This window comes from Castor canadensis, chromosome 2 (assembly GCF_047511655.1).
Source record: "Castor canadensis chromosome 2, mCasCan1.hap1v2, whole genome shotgun sequence".
NCBI lineage: Eukaryota > Metazoa > Chordata > Mammalia > Rodentia > Castoridae > Castor > Castor canadensis.
This window is the reverse complement of record NC_133387.1, coordinates 198,979,812-199,003,528: the sequence shown is the minus strand read 5'-3', so window position 1 is coordinate 199,003,528 and position 23,717 is coordinate 198,979,812. Positions and strand designations below refer to the sequence as shown.

The window sequence follows — 23,717 nt, the reverse complement described above, 5'->3', positions numbered from 1 at the left end:
GGAGTTTCCTTGTGACATTTTCATGTTTATATGTCTTATAATCCAAATTGGTTCATCTCCTCTATTTTTCTCCTTTCTTTATGATTAGCAATTTATCAGTGAATAGCCTTAAAACAGTCATGTTGCTCAACCCAATGGTTTCTAGATGTCTCTATGCAAAGCAAAATATGTGTTCACAAAGATACGTGTATATACTTAGCATTACTATTGAGTGGAAAATAAATAATCCAAATGACTAACAATAATATCAGTTAAATTAAGAACTATTCTGCAGCAATTAACATTATGGTTTACGCTATTTTCTAGATGTTCCCTAATTCTGTCATTATTGGGAATAATAACAAAATAAATTAAGGTTAATTAGCAATCAGGGAGATACACTAGTACATGATTAGTGCCAGACTCTGTGTCAGTCTTTTTTAAATAGCTTACTTCATTTAATGGAAAGCAGGTAAGTATCTTCCACAAGGCCATATAGCTAATAGTACAGCCAGTCTTTACTGAGTTTAAGACCAGTACACTTTAGGTTTCAATTCAGTTCTGAGTGAAAGAGTAAACATTCAAAGATAAATTTTACATGAACTAAACTACTTGGAAAGTTTCTAATATCAAAAATTCAAATGTCAAATTAGGTGATGGTGCCAGTCAGAGACAAAGTCATTCCTCATGACTGTAAGAACTGTTGCCCGTGGAACATCAACCAATGGTGCTGGCATTAAAATTGTATTTGTGCATGGCATTAGCAGTCTAAAAATGTCTTCTTTTTCAAAATAGTTTGTGAACATTCCCATTACATTAAATCTGATGTCCTACTCAATTAGGTAGAGATGTGTCAAGATTTATATTTTTTAGGCTTTGTTATTTTATGAGATGATGTTGAATTTATTGAATGTTCAAAATTATGAGATACTCATAGTTGGCATTATTTGCTGTCAACTAATATTCTACTCATTTGTTCTCTTACTCCTAATGGACGTTTTGGCACCGCACAATGATAACTAAAACTAGAAAGAATGAGTTAAGACACAGAAAAATTATAAAAACAACATTGGGACATAAGATGGGCCAGGAATGACTCTAATTTCAAAATGGCTATGTAAATGCTAATATTATAGTAAGAATCTATGTACCTACTATTGGGCTGCTCCCATTTTGAGTAATTATCAGTCAAGTGCTGAGACAGTCTACTCAGTTATGTATTTTACAGTGTTCAACAGTTATTCATTAGATGCGCAACTATTTCTGACAGTAAGAATTATAGACAAATTTTTCTGGATGGTCCTTATGATGAGATTATTATGTTAGCTAGAGGACAGTGACCCAAATATTATTTTTGTTGTAGAATAATAACAGCTTCAATTATTTCAATATAGTCAGAGGAAACCCAGATAACTTGCAATAGGAGAAATAATTCACTATGTCTACATTCTGATCATAAATACACAAGTCACCTGGGAATCTTGTTAAAATATAGATTCCCTCTTTCAAAATAAAAAGTGGGGCTATTTTATCTCATTTATGAAAAGTTCTTTGGTGATCCTGGTGGCTGCTTGTCTGTGGATGATTCTTTGAGTAGCAATGTTCCAATCTGGGCCGAGTTAATATAATTTAAACCATCTGTTGATATAGTTTGATCCATATTTTAAAATACCTAGAAGAATAGATAGTTGGAGGTTTTTTCCAAAAATCTTCCCTATTGTTTTCTCATCTGCATATTTGATAGATCTTGGATAAATGCAACTTTGAGTTCTTTCTTTCTTACAAGAGTCTCACATATGACTTTTGTCAGGTAATTCCCTTTAGCCTTGATAGAAAGTAAACCCAAAATTGACATGCTCTTGTGAAAAATGAGGAAACTAACAGAGTCTGAATAGAAAGTCATCCCACTCCTGATCAGAGTTAACCCAAGAAGTATCACAGAGGGAGCAAAGATTTTTCTGAGAAATATAAAAACCCAGTTTGTAGAAAAATTTGGGAAAGCAATTCCACTTCTGGATATGTATCTTGGTGAATCTCTCCCACATGTATATAAGAAAATAAATATGTTCACTGCAGTATACATTCGATAGTGAACATTGGAAAAACATGTCTATCAGAAGAGAAATAAATAAATGCATTGTAGAGTGTTTTCCCAATGGAAAACTAAAAGTATTAAAGTCAATAGTTTATATCATTATGAAGCAAAATGGAAGTACAGGTTATAATGGCAAGTGAAAAGGATAATTAACAAAGCATTACATGTAGAATGATGCCATTTATGTAAAATTGTTAAAAATTTTAACATCTGTGTATGGATACACAGATGAGGTAGAGTTTTTAAAAATGAACTTGATACAGAAAGTTGACCATAGGGCATATCCCTGAAGACAAAAGGAGACTGAGAGCAAAAAACAGTACTTGGAGAGAAACATAGAAGACCTCTGCTGGTGATAAATTCTTTCTTTAAAAAAACCCTGAGACAAATATGAGGATACCCATAATAGACACAGGTACTTCAGATTACTCACAAAGGTTCTCATCTTCTGGTATCTGTACTAAAATCCCTCCACTTGCCTCTGGAGCATGGATCATAACAAAAGTAGTGGGATATGACTGTCAGCAATGAGTTACCCAAGACCCCATCCTCCATCATATTTGCAGCTTTTGGCTCTCTGTCTGGCTTGCTCATGGTGATAGAAGTCCTCTTATGCTGAGAGGTGTAATTAGAAAAGCCCACTGAACACCACTGCTGACCGTCATCTTATGAGTAATTGACACACTCAGCCGGAGGTCCTCAGGAACTCAGTCCTGCCAATAATCATGGGACAGGGCCACAGGTGGACCAGTACCTTTTTGAGCCTTGGGATGAAACGGTTGCCCCATGTTGGGAGAGTCAAAGATTCAAGGGACCTGGTTATTCCACACCTTACGAACCAAGTGAGAAAATAAGCACATCACCTTTGCTCAATTTGTATGTATCCTCTCTATTCTCCTTGCCATACTTCCATATTATCTAAGATGATTCTTATAATTTCATAGTCCTAAAGTTTCTCTCATACATTTCAGCTATTTTAATTTTCTGAGTTATCTTATGATCATTTCTACAGCTCGATATGTATATTCTAGGCAGCCAATTCCTATATTCAGCCAAGATTTGTTTATTTAGGTCTTGATTATGCATTCTTCTTTGTTCTCTTTCATATTCTGTACAAGGCCCACATTTTAGATCTATTTGTTACATGAACAGATGCTGGAAATGAAGGCAAATGTTGCTAGTAAAAGATATAAAATTTCAGTTTTCCTATTACTTTCCTTGTTAATAGTTCATAATAAATCTATTTCATCACACAAAAGATATTGAAATATTTAAACCATAAAGGAAATGTCTGGGGTCTTGTGCCTATGTATTATTAAATGTAAATGTATCTATATATACATATATATGTATATATATGTGTGTGTATGTATGTATGTATATTTTATCTATAAAATATATGTACTCATGTCTCGCACCAAATATTTTGTGTACATTATTCCTGACCTCCCTTTTCTGGATCAGCATTGTATTGCTCAGATTCATCTATTTCAAATTCTGCAGTTGTATGTTCATTTTCTTCCCTATTAACCATACTGGTGAATGGCCATATTACAAATGCACATGCATTCTTTCTTGATATTTATTATGGTTTGTATATGTTATATCTAATATCTAGAGTCCCATGACTCTGTTTCTGTTATCTGATGTTTCTACTAGTTCTTGTCCGTATGGTATTGTCCATAGGTCATTGTTTAATACAGCATGGATACTTTATTAGAGAATATTACTTGTGAAAGTAGTTGTGTGGTTAGAAACAAAACCAGGAAAGGTTTGCTAGCCAGCATCTTCCATGTTCTTTACTTCTTTAGGGAACTTTTCATATCCCCATGCTTTCTATTAGGTAGATCTTGCTTCCTTATTACATTCCTATTATTGGCTTGGATTGTATCCATCATTTGCTTCTTCTTTTCATGATTGCCATCAAATATTCATTTAGTAATTATCATCAATTTACTTAGAAATTTCCTACATATAAAGTTATTTGACTTTTTTCAAACATGATATAGTTTCACGCTTTATGTACTTGTTACTTATCCATGTGTTTACCTATTTAAACAATAATAAGTGAAATTAGTATTTAATATTTTTCATTTATTAGTACCCATAATCATAGTTTTTTTATCAAAACCCTTCTCTCTAGGTTCACTCTTTTCCTTGATGAAGCATATCCTACAATAATGAGAATATGACTGTGCTATGTGATCTTAGTCTTTATCTGTTTGAAAATATCTTATTTTGCCTTTACTCTTAAATGATACTTTAACAGGGTATAAAATTCAACATTGATAGTTTTTGCCCCTTAATACTTTATCTTTTTCTTGGCCTCTCTTTTCACAGATAAGAAGTCTATTATCAGTCTAACTGTCTATCCTTTGTAAATGGATTATCCCATGTAAATTATATTTTCTAATTCTTAATACTTTGATAATTATTATGTAGTTTCTAAAAGTGGATTTCTCTTTATCTACCTAGTAGTTGTGAAAGCATTTCAAATTTACAAATTTCTGCTCTCTTTCCTTGACATTCTTTTTCCCCAGTACTTCATTTTCTCTTTGGGGGTTGAGAGCAGATAAGTATGTACATTTCACTCATTTCCTCTGCCATATTATATTAAGTATCTTTGGATTTCTGCAGGTTTTAAAAATATTATTTATCTGGAGTGAATTGTCCTATTATTGGCTTGGATTTCTCCTGTAACATTATAATTCCTTATCTGTGATAGAATTTGGGGGCATTTTTGCATTTTAATTTATTCCCCCTTCTTTCCACTTTGCTTCCATCTTCTGTTTAACCAATCCATGGTCAGTAATACCTGGTCCTCTTAGTTCTGGAAAAGATTGAATCAGCAGCATTTTGAGACACCTGCCCTATAGGAGAGAGTGAGATTCAGCAAGGAATGCTTCATTTAGTTCTAGTTCACAGAAGCTGTTTCTGTCTGCTTCCTTTTTCCCAAGACCACACATTTAAATCTGCCTGTAGCATTATGTGTTCAATTTTTGAAAATGACACAATACACACACAAAGCATACAATCTATTATGTTATCGTGACAGTGGTAAGCACATGATTTTGTGGGAGCATGGAACAGTGACATTAAATCTGACCTGTCTTGTATGATCAACAGAAATTATATTGAGGAAGTGGTTCTTGATCTAAAATATATCGGGTATAGAAGTGGGTACTAGATAGCACAAATAGGGCAGAGTGTTGAAGGATATGAACATAATATGCTATGTGTGTAGAAAAGCACAGATGACTGTAGTCAAATTATTAAGACTTACAGTTCTTGTTAAGAAGACTAAATATTTTGTCCAAGTTAACAGAAAGCCTCTACTAAGCAGTGGAATGTTTTTATCACTAGTTGCCAGAGAGACCCCTGAGCACCAGGTATAAAAATAATAATAATTTTAGCAGTGATAGCAATAGCACCTCTCTGATGGCAGGAAGGAAAAATATTAGTAAGATGCCATCATACTTATAAAAGGAAAAATGTAATTATCTAAAGGAAAGCAGTAGTAACAAGGATAACAAAATTATACTATTTTATTCAGAGCTTTTCTAATAGTTGGTGATTACTTAAAAAACTGCATTTCTTAGCACCAGCCTATGCTTGAGGCACCCATATCACACACCTTATCAGTTTACATTTGTAGTTGCAGCATTTATGAGAGTTTTATATTAAAAAAATTATTATTTCTTTTTTCCTGAGAACTTACATGTTGAATTAAATACAATTTTTAAGAAGTTATTTGTCTTTTATTTTTCATTTTATTAGTTTTCAAAACATTTTTATAAGCAGGTAAGCTAAAATTCATGAATTTCATTTTAAAATAACAAAGGGAGGACATAAAATATTAAGAGAATTGGAGCATCACCAGATGGATGGGTAACACTTTTTTCTTAATTCCAGTGTTTTTCTGAGTTTGTTGAGACTAGGAGGATGGGGGTTGTTCCTGAGGGACAGGACGAAACAGGAATATATATGGTATATGCTCTTATTCTTAAGTTCAGTGTAAACCTCTTTGTTTTATGCTACTTTGTCCAATGCCTCTTAGCCCTGCTGACCTCCACAGCTGTGGCCATCTTGCCCCCAGGGTAGGTGATTCCACAACATATCTTGTTTTCCTGATGTAAAGCTAGGAGAAAGCTCTTCAGAGTAGGTCAGTAGTTCCATTTTCATATGTCTACTGTGCACATTTTGGGGAAGAACTGCTTTCCTCTACCTAGATATTTGAGCTCTAACTTACTATTTGCTTTTCCTGTGGCAGGCAAGACCAATACACACAAGACTCAAAATTAGTGCTAACAGAAAGGCTGAGGATGCAACACATATGACAAAAGGGCATGGAAAAAGCGACCCATAAGGAGCACTCTGAGGAGAGCAGGTTCATGGGACTGAAAATGGCTTGAAAAGAAGGAAGGAATATCTGGCTTTGGTTTTCATTGTGATTGGTGGGGCCCGGCCTTGGGTGAGGGTTTCTTGCAGGCTGAGGCTTATGTAGTTGAAGAACCAAGGGCTTGTAAACCAGCTTAATCAGCCTGCCCAGAGATAAACGTCGGTGGATCCAGAAAGTTGTCAGACTCTTAATTAGGTTAATCTATAATGAATGTTAATCACATAAAAATACAGCACAAGAACCACAATACACATAAAAAGAAGAAATTTTCTTTGAAAATTCCCTATTCAATTCATGTGCCCATTTCTTCATTGAAATGTCGATTCTTTGGGGTTTGAGGTTTTTGAGTATGCTGTAAATTCTGGATATTAGTCCATTGTGGGATGAATAGCGGGCAAAGATTTTCTCCCATTCTATGGGCTGTCTCTTGAGTCTGGTGACTTTCCTTTGCTGTGCAGAAGCGCTTCAGTTTGATGCAATCCCATTTGTTCATTCTTAGATTCTGAGCCACTGGAATTCCTACGACTTTATGTTCAAATGTGCTACTTCCTGTAATTGTTTCAAAGTTTCAGGCCCATTATTAAGGTCTTTGATCAACTCTGACTTGATATTGGTGCAGAGTGAGAGACAGGGACCTAATTTCAGTCTTCTACGTGTTTTCCCAGCAACATTCGTTGAAGAAGCTGTCTTTTTCTCCATTGTGTACTTTGGGTCCTTTATCGAAAATCAGTTGACTATAGCTGTATGGATTTGTGTCTGTATCTTCTATTCTAACCCTTTGATCTTCATGTCTGTTTTTGTGGCAATACCATGCTGTTTTTATTGTTATGACTCTGTACTATAGTTTGAAGTCGGGAATTGTGATCCCTCCAGCATTGGACTTTTGCTCAGAATTGTTTTGGCTATTCAAGGTCTTTTGTGTTTCCATGTGTATTTTAGGGTTGATTTTTCTATCCCTGTGAAGAATATCATTGGTATTTTGATGGGAATTGCATTGAACATGTAGATTGCTTTTGGTAGTACAGCCATTTTCACAATGTTGATTCTACAAATTCACAAGCATGGGAGATTGTTACATCTTTTGGCATCTTCTTTGATTTCTCTCTTCAGTGGTTTATAGTTTTCATTGAAAAGGTCTTCGGTTTCCTTTGTTAAATTTATTCCTACAAAGAGGTACAAATGCCCAATAAATACATGAAGAAGGTTTCAACTACCCTGGCTATAAAAGAAATGCAAATCAAAACTACCCTAAGATTTCATCTCACCCCAGTTTCAATGGCTGTCTTCAAGAGCAAAACCAACAACAAATGCTGGCCAAGATGTGGTGAAACAGGAACCCTTACAGACTATATTGGTGGAAATATGAATTAGTACAAATATTATGGAATGCAGTAAGTAGAACTGCGACATGATCCCGTGATAGTGTCCCTGGGCATATATCCAAAATCACTTGCAAACCAATGTTTCTCACAGCATTGTTCACAATAGCCAAACTATGTAAACAACCCAGTGCCCTACAACTAATGAATGGATCAAGAAAATGTGGTTTATCTATAGAATAGATTTTTACTCAGCCATAAGGAGGAATGACATCATGTGGTTTGAAGGTAAATGCATGCAATTAGAAGGCATCGTGTTAAGTGAAGTAAGTCAAGTTCAGAAAGATAAAGGCCACATGTTTTCTCTCATATGTGATAGGTCCAAGAGATAATCATATACACAAAAACAAACATCATATACAAACGCATATGTAGAACATGTTTGTAATCGTACCATAGTACTAGTCTATGGTACTTGGGGAAGGAGGGAAAAGAAAAAGGAATGATAGAGCACCAGCAATATCATAATACACAGCACCTGTGCAGGTAGAGGATATAAGGATGAGTACTGAAAGGTGTTGGATAATGGGTGCGGGAGGGGTGGGGTAAGGGAGAGAAATGGAAGGGGTTGAACTGACCAAAGTAAAGTACACGCACAGCAGGGATATATTGAGAAACCCCTTTGAACATCAACTTAAATATTAATAACAAAAAATAGGACTGTAAAATACAGTGTGTGGAGGGGGAATACTAGTGGGAAGGGAGAGGGGGAATGAAGGAGATTAAGGTAAAGGTATATGGCTGATGGACTTCATATATTTACATGAACTAGAACAATGAAACCTCTAAGTGGGGCGGGAGAAGATTGAGGGGAAAAGATGGTGAGGTTACAATGTGCAATGTAATCCTAATCACAGTGTACAACAAATATGTCCTATTTTAAAGATTTTTAAATTATAAAAAAAAATAAGATTTTCTTAACCACCTAACAAGGTTTATAGCACAATGAGCTTTGCACTAGGGAAAAGATAAAGCACTTGGTAAAGGAAAACTGGTGAGGAGACATAATAAATATTTAATCTCATAATAATGAGAACTATAAATGAGAGATTGAGCCACAATTAAGAAATAAAATTAAGAGGTAGACATGGGATGCAATGAAGGGAAGTCTAAGTTTTACTTTTATCATAGTTGATAGCAGAGAATCAACAGATCACTTCTAAATTGAAGCAATCCTCTAGAGGTATGAATTTGACATTTCCAGGCAATAACCACTGTCTCTATAGGTGCTGCCAACTAAGGATATCTTGCAATGTGTTAATAAAAATTCTGATAAAGAAAGGGAACACTCAAAAACATTGCTCCCATGAGAAGTTGACTTTGTGCAATGACATCTGCTTATTATACAAATGTCTCCGTGGTTGCTACTAAAAGATTTAATATTTTGGTTCTGAAGATCTTCACAATGACTTACTGTCATAAAGGTTTTGAAGTCTGTCTCACAAGTTGCAGATTCGATCAAGCTAAAAAGGAACGAAGTGGCAGGACATGACTTTAAGCAGTGCACCATTATGATCAGTGGATGGAATTCACTCCCATGGGAGAGTGGATCAAAACTCTCGTGCATCTGTAATATGTCTTGCTATAAAGCTTTAGAAACTGATCTCTTCCTGAAATAGGATCATCACTGATTATGCCTAACTGGGGACTGGGAAGTTCTACATAAATATGTGCTTTTTTACTCCCAACAATAAACTTTGCATCTCAAAGAAAAAAGGAGGAAGAAAATAAAGGTTGTTTAACTTGGCATTTTAAGTACTTTACTTTTTAATTTGCCATTTCTTTTTGCTGTCATCTGGGTTGGGTTGCTTAGTAGCAACAAATAGGTTAATGGAAAGTCTGAACACTGCTAAAATGCTTTAAGAACGGACAATGATTAACAAACAGGTGCCTTACAGGAGATAGTCATGATGGAATATGTGCTATGCAGAATGCTCCCTTCACACTCAGCCCATAGTTTAGCAATCCTTACCCCTCTGGCTTTCCTAAGCCTGACAGACATTTCTCTTGTTGTATTTTGGAAGTTTCCAGAACATAAGAAGAAAACCCAGAGAAATCTAAAAAATCAACTACTTACCGTGTGACTAATGTTGCAGAGTCTCCTCTGAGAACCTCAAATTTCATTTTTCTATTGCAAATAATTCTAATAGTGACCGCAGAGAATTAGGTGACTATTTAGTATAAATATAGAAGTGCTTTATAAATATTACAGCGTAAGTGGTAGAAGGAGAGGAAGAGAATGAGAGTTGTAATAACGTTCTAGATTTCAACAGCCCTATATTTGCATGTAATTTGTCCTTATTTACTATATTTACATATTCATCAAACATCTAATGAATATATAGTTTTGACATTTTAATTCAGCTGTTTTGCTTTCGTAAGGACATGTTTCATTTATTCCATGAAAATGTTTATTGGTATTGTCATTTTTCTTCACACTCCAACCTCATTAGCACTAAATAGATAGTGCTTGAGTGAATGAGTGAAGGAATGCACAAAGAATACAAAAAAGAAGCAACATCTACATGTCTATAGTTTTCAGTGGCATTGTATTATCTCTTTAGCATATATTATTAACATTCTAAGAGTTTTACATAGAGGGGTGCATTCAATATGATATATTTGGTGTATTGTAAGAACTTTTGCAAATGCCACAATGTACTCCCAGCACAACAATTGTGAATAATAGATTCCCTTTCCAAAAAAAAAAAAAAAAAGGAGTTTTACAAATTTTTAAGTTTTTCAGTGTTGTTTTTCATAGTAGTTTCATTTCATTTAGGTCTGCTTTAGAAGATCCAAACAGAAATACACCTTGAAAGTATACACCAATGTTTGAGATTTTATTTTTGCCATTACATTTATCCGTATCTTTAAACACATTTTTAGTCAATAAGGTCTCTAAGATCTGCTAAAAGCAATGTAGCTTGTTAGCTCTACCTTATTTGGAAATTTGCCTGTTTATCACAAAGCAAAGGCAAGGGTTTTTAAATGTAAATTACAGTGTGTGATGAGGGGACTGTCTTGCTATTTTGAAGAATTTTAAAGTGTTTTAAAGTGCATCCTTCGGCTCTTACAGAAAGTGTGGACTACGGGCCAGTATTTGTTCAAGAACCAGATGACATCATTTTCCCAACTGATTCTGAGGAAAAGAAGGTCGTACTGAATTGCGAAGTTCGTGGCAACCCAGTTCCCACATACAGGTAGAAATTCACTGTCAATCAGTTTTCCTAAGTCCTAAAAAATTCCTATGCGATTCTGACACTCCTGGGGAGTATCTTAATTTCTCAAGCAGCTTCTACATCTTTGTCTTCTGGTTTTTCCTAAGATGGCTTCGGAACGGGACAGAAATAGATTTGGAAAGTGACTATCGCTACAGTCTGATAGATGGCACCTTCATCATCAACGACCCCACAGAGGCCCAGGACTCCGGCCTTTATCAGTGCTTAGCAACCAACACTTTTGGAAGTATTCTTAGTAGAGAAGCTACACTTCAGTTTGCCTGTGAGTAAAACATGATTTTTCATATTATATCCACATGTACACTTTTAAACTTTAAAGTAAAAACAAAGTTTGAGTTTAAAAATAGTGCTAAAACCACAGAAAGAACTAAAACAATGTAAACAATGCATTTCTTCCTGGGGTATTTTGAAATTGCCTGAAATATTTGCTGTCTTCCAACAAGTATCTGAGTCTGGGAGTTTAAATCCTGTTCATAAAGGCAGATCAAGCTTGTAAATGTTATCATCTGCTTGTGTCCTGTCTATCATAATCCCTGTTCTCTGTCGATTCTCAGAACGTAAGAGAGAATATTCTCAATTACGCTTATACTTAAGTAACCAACGAAGTGCCTCTCAAACAGTATTTCAGATTCTTGCTGTGGCTCCCATGTATCCCAATTTTGTAATGAAAAATAGATCTCGTGTGCACTCCCCCCCCACACACCAAATCTCTACGTATGGATCAAGTGTGTATACGACGGTGCCCTTGTCAGCTTATATTACCCAGTAATGTTACAGCCGCACAATGACACAATCACTTGGTGCATTTAAATTGATGCATGACTTCATGTACACTAGAACATAAATGGTCTCTGAAGTAGATCATATATCTGATTAACTAGATGTATTCATTTTGTAAAAACAAAATTGAAATTCTTTAACGGAAGGAGACGGTTTATACCAAACTGAAAACAGGCTACCGTGTGAAAAGGGTTAATACTATTCCATAGTTAGTAATCCTATTTAAATTTAAATTCTTGAGAATCACAATCTCTTAAAAAATGGAGGGCCAAGAATCCTTGTCCTAATATATGTAACTTACTGCTAACTAAGCTATCATACAATGGTCTTTCTAAGTTAAAATATAGTCTGAAGATGTAATAATTGATTCGTGCTTTATGGAATCTCTGTCATATATCATTTCTGTTTAACCTAGAATCCAGATACACTGTAAGAGAATTATATAAAGAAGAAAAAGATTGATAACAGATCAGTTTGGAGGGCACTGAGATAGACTCTCAAAAAATCTGCATACTATCTTTAAAATAGCTTTGTCTAAAGATTTCAGTTAGGCACATCACAGGTGCAAAAGATACCAAAACAGTAGCTTAAATACACTATTCTTATTTTAGATAATAATATGTAGTATATTACAGAAAGTGATACTTTTCAGTATGCAAAATTAGCGAAGTAACCTATTAAACCACGTAACCCCTCAAATTAGCCCTGTATTCATGAGAGAAGTATTATCCAGACAGATATAGAGACATTAGTTGCCAATAGCTCAGGTCTATTTTCCCTGATATAAGTACACCAGTTAGCAATAACCTATATATCATTTTTTTTTCCTACAGTAGCAGCCAATTTTTCTGCATGACTTAGAGTATAAATCTGTTTTTGGAAGATCCTAGTGTCCAAATGACTGTGGCTTCCTATGTTTTATGCAAAGACCATTGACAACTATCAGATAGTTACCTAAACCCAGCTGATTCTGAGGAAAAGAAGGTCATACAGTATTTGGGCCCCACTTACAGTTCAAAGACCAAGCATTGGAAACACTGTCTTGATGGTTTAGCATAAAGCTGTTCTCCACTTTGTCAAGATCAGTATTTGCTTATTTTACCTTAAATATTGTTGATAGACATATATGTGCATCCATTGGCTCCAACCCTCTCCATAACTAATCTACCTAACTCAATACATAGGTTAGATAACCAAAAGAATCTAACACATCTGGTAGAAAGACACAGTTACCCACAAATAGCAAGTCACTTTTGCCTTGAAATTAGTACTCTGTCTAGATGTCATATTATGTTTAACTTAGGATATTAAAAAATAAATCTTTTAGGGTTTGATATACCTTTTTTTTCTGAGTGGTCTTTGGGGAAAACACAGTTATAGGTGGTAGAAAGCATAAAAATTTGAGCAACCTGTTTTGTCTTCTATCTAACTGAAAGTAGGGATGCTAAAGAATTCTGGGAATTGGTGAAATTTAAGGATTAGGGAGCTAAGGGGGAAAGAAAGGATCTTCTAAGAGGACGTGAGAATATTGAAAAGTGAAGTGAAATTGGAGCACCAAGTGGCAACTTTCCTTCATAGATTTCCCAGAAATATATTTTAAAATATTTTCATTTTCCACTAATCATATATTGGTCCCCTGCTTGCCCCTTTCCAAAACCTAGCACAAATTCAGTCCTTTGCAGTGAACATTTTGTTACAGAGATGAAACTCCACATGATAGTAGTGCATATCAGATGGCAAAAAACAAATTATGATGGTCAGTAGGATAGTATTACAGCTAAACCCAATTAATAAGATTTTAAGAACCATCTTTAAGGTCTCACATTTGCATTTCCAGCTTATATTTACTGAGTGCTTACATGTGTGTTCAGCAGTGCTTTATATTTTAAACATATGAACTCATTTCATCCTTGTAAGCAACACATGGGTTGCACTACAAAACAGGAATCCTTTTTACACATGATACCTCTAATTTAACTCTCATAGCACTCCATCTTCTCTTATTCTCATGTATTTGTTTTTTTAATGGCATATCAAACCTGACTTTCTGTTCCTCCACTGAAAGATAAAACCTTCATGCATCTGCCTCAACAACCACAAATTTATTCTCAATTTTGAACACCTATGTGATATATAAAAATATTAGTAAGAAAAATAAGAATACCATCCGAGTGTTCTACATTTCTTCCCATTGTTTAAATTTAGTTAATAAGCCATTTATTTGATTTTCCTTTTGTAAATTAACAGTTGAAGGATCATTGGGGCTCTTTCTAAATCAGTAATTTGGAGATCAAAATTGATTTTAGTGTATAATTATTTTTATCACATTTTCTTTATTTATTGGAGGCTTTATAGTAAAGATTTACAAGGCTAAATTGTCTGTGGGCATTTGAGATAGGGCAAAAATGACTGTGGCCATTATCAAAAGCTGACAAGAGCCACACTTGGGAGCCCACACTGCTAGTCCCATCACTTGGGAAGGTGAGGCAGGAGGATCTTGAGTTCAAGGCCAGCCTGGGCTATGGAGTGAGACATTGTCCTAACCTCCACCCTTTGCAAAAGAAATGCAGACATCACTATCATAGGTCCTGAATTTTGCTGAGAATGGTGATGAGGAGATGAATGATGGTACTTTTACCTGCCAATGAAGGAAAAGCAAAAGGTGTATGTAGTGTAGAGAAAATTAAACAAGTGTAAAGCAAAATTTTGTGTCTATTCACTTGTTAACCTATATATCCACAAATACAGAATGCAAATGTATACTTGTATAATAGATATCTTTTAGCATGCTTAATCTCTACCTTTAAGTTGGTATATAAAATCTATGTTCAATAAGTGATATGGGTAAGTAATTATAACCAGGAGAAATATATTGGATATTAGAGGTCAAGGTATGGTATGTCTAAAAGTATGATAATGTTTGTGGCAGAAGCAAATACTTCCTTGAGACTCCTAGTGTTCAAAGCAAACAGACAAAAGTCAAAGGAAAGAACTCTAGTTTCCTCCCACTTAAAGGAAGAAAATCTCTCGACAAATTCTCACATTTCTCACTTGTAGCTTCATCTAGCACTCTCAGCAACATCCCTGTAGTAAGTTTCATTAGCCTGACATCAAGTCAAATCTGTTCTTTAAATGTAACTAGAATTTGGTCATAAAATTATTCACTTAAGTCACTGATATCAGTTTTTTCTCTAATTTTCATTTGAATCACTAATGGATTTGAGCAGCTACTTGCTCTTTATCCTTGTAGCCCACTTCTCCCATGTTAAATATCTAACCAAGAGGAGCTTTCATTTAATTTCTCCCTAAATATTTACAACCATGGTTCAACTCAGTTAATGCTAATATTTAGTGTAGCACTAATAAATGCTTACCTCACAAGGGTACAGGAAAAGTTAATGAGGTAGAGAAGTTAGGTTTATAAACCTCTTCTCAAGTTCAGAAAGGAAGATATGAGTGAACGTGCTGAAGTGTTCTTGCTACTGATGATTGTATTGGTTATCAGTAATGTTACTTTTGGCAAAATATATTTTATTCCTGGAGCGTATGTTTATCATAGGGAAAATTTTGCCACCTAGGGCAGTGATTTCTCTTCACTGACAAGCACGAATGCGTCATATGAACTTTGTCACTCTATTAGCTCATGACCACGCTGATGAGAATTTGGAATGATAATGTGACATGCTCTGCGTTTCACACATCCTTCAGAAACCCAAAGCTTGTAGCAATTTCTCCAAAGTTGGGATTTTTAGAAATAATTCATGCCAGCAAGTCAAACACAAAATGAATCAAGAATAAAATCTCCTCGTGCTGTCTCTTGCTTCAAAAATATCTTCATGTGCAATCCTGGGTAAATTGATAGTTCATATCTAAATTTGAGCATATTGCTTTTTGCGGCATTTAGATTCAGAATACTCCATTAGTTTTACTTGAAGCAGTTGATTAAAATAACCTTCTTAACTTTGTAGAGATTATATGACTTCTGGACTTTGTATTTAAGCCCTTTAATTTAACCTTTCATTTTCTTATCAAACTCAAAAATTACTTCTCTAGCTTTTCCATCACTTTTCTCCTAAAGTAAAATTGACCTTAGACTTTAAACCTGCATTGTGCTAATGTTTAACATCTAATGAAATTATTTAAATAATTGCTAACTCCACAGTATATCCAGAGCTTTATTTCATTAGTCTAGAAGGCTTTGTCTATAATAACTTTATTAAATCATTTGAATATTAATCTGAATGAAGGAGTCATATTGGTATGCATGAGTTCACTAGTTATGAAGTTACCAGGTTTTATTACAAAATAATATTTATAATTTTATCTTTCAAACACAAAAAACTGCCTTTAAAAATTATTATCACTACCTATACAAAGACATAATTTGTGTTCCTTTAAAAGCACAGTTATAGCAGTGCATAGTGACTCGTGCCTGCAATCCTAGCTCATGGGAGGTAGACACTGGGAGGATCACAGTTTGACACCAGCTGGGGCAAAAAGATACAAGACCCCATCTTAACAAATGAGCTGGGTGTGGTGGTTTATGCCTATCCCTATGGCGTGGAAGATAAATAGGAGGATCACAGTCCAGTCCAGCCCAGCACACTGCAAGACCACATTTGATAAATAACTAAAACAAAAAGGTCTGGGGGTGTAGCTCAGTGGTAGAAAACACAAGGCCCTTGTTTCAAACTCTACTACTAACAACAACAACAAAAAAGACACTTACTGTGGTCATAATTGATAGAACAGTGATTGTACTTTAAAGGAAAGTTGTTTGGATGTTAGTCTTAAATGATAATTTTTGTAATCTACGGTGGAATATCTTCTAATCCTTATTTCTATTCCATGAATTCTAGATTTGTAAGTATTGTGTTTACTGGATGAAAGGTCATCCAAACAGGACCTTTCATTTCCGTGGAACCTAGGAATAACTTAGACCATATGTGACAGGTGAACCTGCAGCAACAAGGCTGCATTTGTGTGCTACATTTTTAATTCAAGGTTCCTCTTGTTTTTTTGGAATGGGAGGTCAGCTTTCCACTCAGGTTGTGTGATGCAAAGGGGAAAGACATGATTCAAGCATCTATAAATGCTCTAGCCCTTAGAGCTCAAGCACACTTACCTAGCAGAGTGTCTTGGAGACCTTTCCCCAGCACAAAAGAACACTGAATGCTTTAAATTTCACTATTCGTGTCAGATTAACATTTAAAACAAAACAAACAAAAAACTAACAGGTTTATCTCAGGAGGACTTAAGATCCTGTGAATATCAAGATATCAGTACAATACAGACAAGTAGAGACAGAGGACAGGAGTACTTTCTAATTTCATTTTATTCCACATATCAGTCCTTTCTTTAAGAGACAAATTGGAGCAGAGTACATAATACTCAGCCTAGAGAGCTAGATTTAATTTTACCCGAGTCAAAGGAATTAGTAGGCCTTGACTTCATTTCTGCACCAAGAGGAGACATTGCTGATTCTTGTATATGAAGGTAGGGAGGTAAGTAGGAAGATGATTATAGATAGATAGATAGACAGACATAACAGATAAGATAGATGGAAAGGGAGAGGAGAGAGAGAACAAGGTGTAGGCATAGAGATGTGTTCATGTATATATGTGTATGTATATATATATATATATTTTAATAACATGTGCCTATGCATGCATATGTGTGTATATATATTTAATGCAAAAGGCAATAGTTAGCATCAATTACTGAATATTTAAATGGCAAGCAGACTACTAATCTTAGTTGACACCTCACTACGTTTTGCTCTCACATCAACCTTGTGAAGGCAGCTCTATTATCAACCTAGTTTATTAACATGAAACAAAGGGAAGCTCAGAGACCTTTAGTTTTCTTGAGTCACACAGCCACAGTGATAAAACAGCCCAGCTTCTAACATGGAACCTGTAATTCTCAATGCTGCCTTTGCCTCCTTAACTGGAGTCTGCATTGCACTTTTTCCCAGGTCTGTGATTACATTACACCAAGAATATTTATCTAATTTTAGTCCCTCTTGGTGGTTGTTCTAAATGATAGAGCAGCTCTGGTAGACACTACCCATCCACATAGAGCTTAAGGCTAGTAAATTCTGGGCAAATAATGTCTCTGTTTCCTTCCAATTTTCTTACCAGGGCACTCATTGTCTGTCTTCTGAACTACTGTCCTCTTGGAATGCCCACCCTCTATTCCTGTTCCCAGTTACCTCCCACGTTTACTCTCCCACAGCTCCACTAAAACCTATTTGTAGTATTCTGTGAAACACTCTATGTACACACTCTATGTACAACACAATTCTGGCTTTGTTGGCCTTGCATCTCGCTCTGGTGCTTGACATGTTTGCATGGACAGTGGTAAAGTACCTGTAGTGCATGAAGGACAGAAGGCTGCTCTGCGCATGTATTCAGAGCACTGTGAAGAGAAAATCAGACTGGGGGTCATTCCTATAACCTCAGTAAAACTTGCACCCCCTCCCTAAAGGAGGCTCCAGAGTAAATGTGGGCATGAGCAGGTGAGAGTCAAAATGCATGCAGGAGTTAGAATATGGCCAGGATTCTGAAATTGACCAATTCACTTGAACAATTCATAGTGCTGTTACATAATGAAGTCATACAGAGAAGTTTAAGCAGTCTTCTGGGAGAATAAAATAACTTTGGCATGAACCAAATTGCTTCTGGCTTTCATGAGGAGATAATAAATAATTTAAAATGTTGGTTGGTGTTTAGTAAAGGGAGGGACAAACTTGCCTCAAAACACATTGAGAGATTCAATGAAACCATAAAATATTCCATCGGAGAGAAATTGTGTGCAGTGTATGGGTAACTCACAGCTATAATCTTAACTGCTTTGGGGGGTTGAGAGTGGGAGAATTGATTTTGAGGCTAGCCCAGGCAAAAAGTTAGTGAGACCCCATCTCAACCAATAACTGGGCACCGTTATACATGCAAACTAAATGGAAGGCTGAGGTCAGGAGAGGTCAGGAGGTTCACAATTGCAGGGCAACCAGGGCCAAACCGTCTGTGAGACATCATCTCAATAGTCAAAAGCTGACTGTTGTGGTGTGCACCTCTCATCTCAGCTATGGTGGGAACAGTAGACTAGGAATATCATGGTCCAGGCTAGTCTGGTCAAAAAGCAAGACCCTATCTCCAAATTTACCAGAGCAAAAAGAGCCAGAGGCTTGGCTCAAACAGTAGAACATCTGTGTTGCAAGCACAAAGCCCAGTAATGCCAATTTTTAAAAAGTAAAGAAAATTGTGCTAAGAGAAAAAATGACTGAGGATATAGCCTTCATTAGTGCTGCCTTCCTCTGGTAGAAAGACAGTGAAAGGTAGAAAGAGAAGTAAGTGAAAAAGATAAAATAATAACCTAAGAAGTGCAGAAGAGAAAACTGAGTGGAACTGTGACCAGCCTTTTAAGATGGGTACCATCATGAAATAAGTGCTAAAGTAAGACATAGAAAGGCGTTTGGATTTTGAGACTTTGAAGACTAATTTCAGTAGTGATAAGATCAACAATCAGAATTCAAGGTATTAAAGAAAATTACAGTGGGTGCTGATTTGGGCCTTAACAGGAATGAAGAGAAACCACAGTTTTGTTAACATGATAGAATAAAAACTTGATATTTCATAGTAGAAAGAAGAGAATTGGACTGAGGATGAGGTTGGAAGTAGAAAATAGAAAAATTCTAATAGAGGAACTGAATTTATCCTCTCCAAAACAAGGTACATGCATCCTGTGGATGTTTATCTCCTTCCAAGGAAATATTCTGTCATCTAGAAGATACTCAATGTTGCAAATACTACATCAGAAACCTTAGAATTTCGACACACGCCATAACTGAGAAGCTCACACTCAGTAAAGGAACTTAAAACCATACTGGAAGCTATAAGTTAATTATGAATACATTCTTAATCCTATCAACACTGATTCTTATTTAGTATTGTCTAGACTCATGAGAGTTTTTTTCAATAGAATACAATACTGTCTCAGAACCCAGTGTACTCTTGCCCATAGCTTTGTATACCTGATGAAACAAGGAAATTTTTCACTTCACACTAATATTTTTTCCATTCCCAAAATGCAGAGGAGAGGAATTAAGGGGATACCTTGGTTCTCCCTAATCAAGCATGACTAATTACCTGAGTGTACCTGAAAAGGACTTTGGCACCTGTGAAATCATGGCCTCAACTCTGAGGCAAGCTTTCTGCAGTGTCATTGATTTTGTTTTGAGTCAAATTTAGTAAATTTTTGACAAATCCTGGGAGAACAGCTGTGATTTCTCATTATAAATCCTAATAAGTTGGCTCAGGAACTTTTCAATGAAAGGCTTTTTCAGCTCACTGCAACATCAGCCTCAATTCAAATGGTAAATGATGCTGCATAGCACTGTACAGTATCAGATTAAAAAGACCCTCCCTGTCCTCTTACACAGCATTTAAGGATATCCTCATACACTGAGCATTTAGTCTACAGGAAGCTGGATAAAAGTGTTCCTCTGTAAGTTGTATTTATGGTGCTCAGAGACTAAGTTTAGACTAGGGTGGGACCAGGATAATATCTCTATGGCAGGGTATGTTCTGTCTGTTCTGGGAGGTTTAAGGGCAAGTGTGGGGTTTAGTGAGCCTCCTGGCCACCTCATAAGCCATTAAGCCTACACCAAGGACATGGATGGACTTCTTTGTCTACCCAAACAATACCATCCCAATCAGCCTGTCCTTCTTGCCTTCTTAAGATATTTAGTCATCCAATCCTTTCCAAAAAGAGATTCACAGTCCTACAAACAGCCTCAGGCTGTCTATTATTCAGACTCTGATTTCCAGCATTGTCTATCATTATCAAACTATAGTGAACTATCTACAGTCCTCAGTGCATTTCACCCTCATTCATGATACCACAGCTTTACATGTGTTCTCCCTGCATTCTGGGCAGTCCATACTCACTCTTTCCCCCCATTCCTCCCTCTTGTTCCCTCTTGCCCTCCCTTCCTCTCTCTCTCTCCTCCCTCTTGCTTTCCCTCCTTCCCTCCCCTTCCCGCTCTCTCCCTATCCTTTATACTCATTATCATATTTATTTCTTCTTATATTGCACTGAAATTGTTTTTGTCAATGGCTTGGGCATTCTAAGTACTAACTACTAGACTATGAACTCTTTGGGGGCAGGTGTCATGCCTCTTATTTTTCTTTCTTAGTTTAATACTCAGCTCCAATCTTGTAGGTCCATCTTCATCACTCAGTGAATGCTTGCACAGTGACAAGTGGATGAATGAAACACAGTGCCCACTACCCTCCAAAAGAATCTGCTTCTGGGAATGATTCCTTAGGAGCTACATGAAGAGCCATCCCTCACAATCACAAGAAAAAAAGTCAAAATAAACAAAACAACTTGCACAGAAAAATTTTACAAATCTAAAGTAGAAATGAGAGAATAGTTACTGCCATTATTACTGTACTTAAAATGGAAGGTAACAACTATAATAGTATTAGTGAATGTAATTAATAGTAATATCACCACAGGTGTTGATACCCACTGTGTGTATAGTAATACAGTTACATATTATTTTGTATCCTATTGTTATCATCTTCCTATTGTAATAGATGTCTGAGGAAAATTTAAGATATCTCAGCGAAATAGGAAAAAATTATCTTCAAAAGTGATTTCAGATGTGACCCTGACTACAGATTGAGCTCTCTGACTTTCCTTCTTAAACACAATTCTAGAATTCTAGCAACATCTCTATCGATCCTGGTGGTGATGAAAGTTTCCTATCCATTTTATAGCCTCACTGGGTTGCAAACTTAGAGACAGGGCATAGAGACAGAATTTATCAAATCAAACAGCAGCCTTGCTCTGCAGTGCTTTGAGATTGTAGGTTCAAATGCTATTCTGTTTCTGCTGTCAACACCTAGTGTGTCTACCAAGTACCACTTCTATAAATCATGTCAAAAACCTACAAATAATAGTTTACTTTTCAGTCAGTTTTTTAAACCTTGTTTTTTAAACTAGCAAGATGGAAAACAGTTTTTACCACCCAAATTTTACTAGGTGGGTGAATTTACAGTTGTCTTCCCTAAGCTCCTGGCAAATTAAATAGCACCCTAAAAGGAGCACATCTGTCACAACAGAATAACCAAAAATGTGTCTATACACTGTCCAAAAGAACATGAGATCAGTGATGTCAATTCTGTTTTCATAAATACAGTAAATCAAGTACCTTACCAACTTCAATAGGAAATGGGAGTTTCAGAAGTAGTCATTAAATTCACAAAGTAACAAAAAGTATAATTGTTGAATGCTAGCAAAATCTCTGTGCCTGTGTGCACTGGTTTGCAGACTGACCTACAAAGTTCAAGTTACAATTAGTATTTAAAATTTCATTTCAATTTTCATTGGAAAAGCTATCAATGTTTTTCTAGATTTGAGTGTCTTTTTTTAAATATTCTTGAAAAATAGTGAATCTTTTCCTTTGGAAAATATTCTTTCATGACATTATTATTTTTGAGTTTTTCCAGAAGTCATTTCTCAAAATGTCTTATTTGCATTAATTGATTCTCTCACTTTTGGAAGTAAAAAATAAAATAAGGCTATCACTCTTCATAAAATAAATAGTATCATAAAAATTTTAGCAATTTATACAGCTGATATATTTTAAATATTTAAAATTTATACAGAATTTTCATATATATATATATATAGCTAATATTTAATGAGAATGCTAACAATAATTGCCAAGATTTATTAAGCTATTATATGTTACACAGGGGTGTAAACCTTTTGCATTTACTCTAATACAAGTTGGTCATTATCCATGATGGAGCACTTGAACCCTAAGAACTTTGTCTGAAGGAGCTAACTTCCCAAGCAGGCAGCTGAAAGAAGATAAAATTGAAATTCAAATCTTGTTCCATTTGAGTCTGTGTTCAAATCCCTTAATAAAATAAAAGGGATAATAATCACCTAATGTGAGCAGAGGCTTTGCATATTTCATTGGCAATGTGAACAATTCTGAAGTTATGCTGAGAAGCCTTAAAACATCAGATTTTGAAAGCAGACAATTGAAATAGCAAGGTTGTGCAGCCTACTCGAGGCCATTCAGTGAGATTAAAAGCAAACCTAGTTCATGCAATGCACCTGATTCTCTTATGTACACTTAACGTCATTGCTTTTCAAGTCCATGTGCCAGAGTCCTTCAAAAGGCTACCCTCTGCTTTGGTTTTTAATCTAGCAATACTGATTATGCCAGAGGGCTGCTCAGGAAATATGCATGCCAGCGGCTCTCATTGTAACATTATATTACAAAAAATCAAGCATTATTTTGAAGACATCATACTGGTTTTTATTAATGTGCAGGAAAGACTCGAAATAGCTCTAATTATAAGAAAGATAAAGACAATAATTCATGCAGTTCAACAATCAAAGTCATCAAGTGGTACTGAATTCAGGGGACATTGTCAACCCTTTGGAGGTCTTGGTGATGTGTGCACCTGGGTTTTATATTCCAAAATAAACACAAGCCAGCCTGATATAATACATTCACCCTATAAGAAGTCATTGACTTAGAAATTAGGGATACCCATATATCTTATTTTAGATCAAGCTATGGTCCAGCCCCTGCTGTTGAAAGCTACTCTTAATATTATAAGCATAAACTGAAATCAGTTGGATATTTAGCAGTATTAAGAAGTGTTTCCTTACTTTCAAGATTAACATTTACAAAACAAGCTTAACCTGCAGTCCAAACTTTATGATCTGAGTTTCTACATTGTGGAAATACAGGTAATATAAAATTGATAATATTGATCTAATTGCATGTATTATGTTTTTCTTAGCATAGTCTG

General features: G+C 35.6%; 1 protein-coding gene across 2 annotated transcripts in view; it reads left to right on the top strand.

The window, feature by feature from the left end:
- Positions 1–23,717, top strand: part of Cntn5 (contactin 5) — a 1,105,069-nt gene that overhangs the window by 657,158 nt on the left and 424,194 nt on the right. For both annotated transcript variants that reach the window (XM_074066853.1, XM_074066854.1), the window contains 2 exons: positions 10,929–11,052; positions 11,178–11,353. In XM_074066853.1, coding sequence (XP_073922954.1) covers positions 10,929–11,052; positions 11,178–11,353 — 300 coding nt within the window. The remainder of the gene's footprint in view (positions 1–10,928; positions 11,053–11,177; positions 11,354–23,717) is intronic.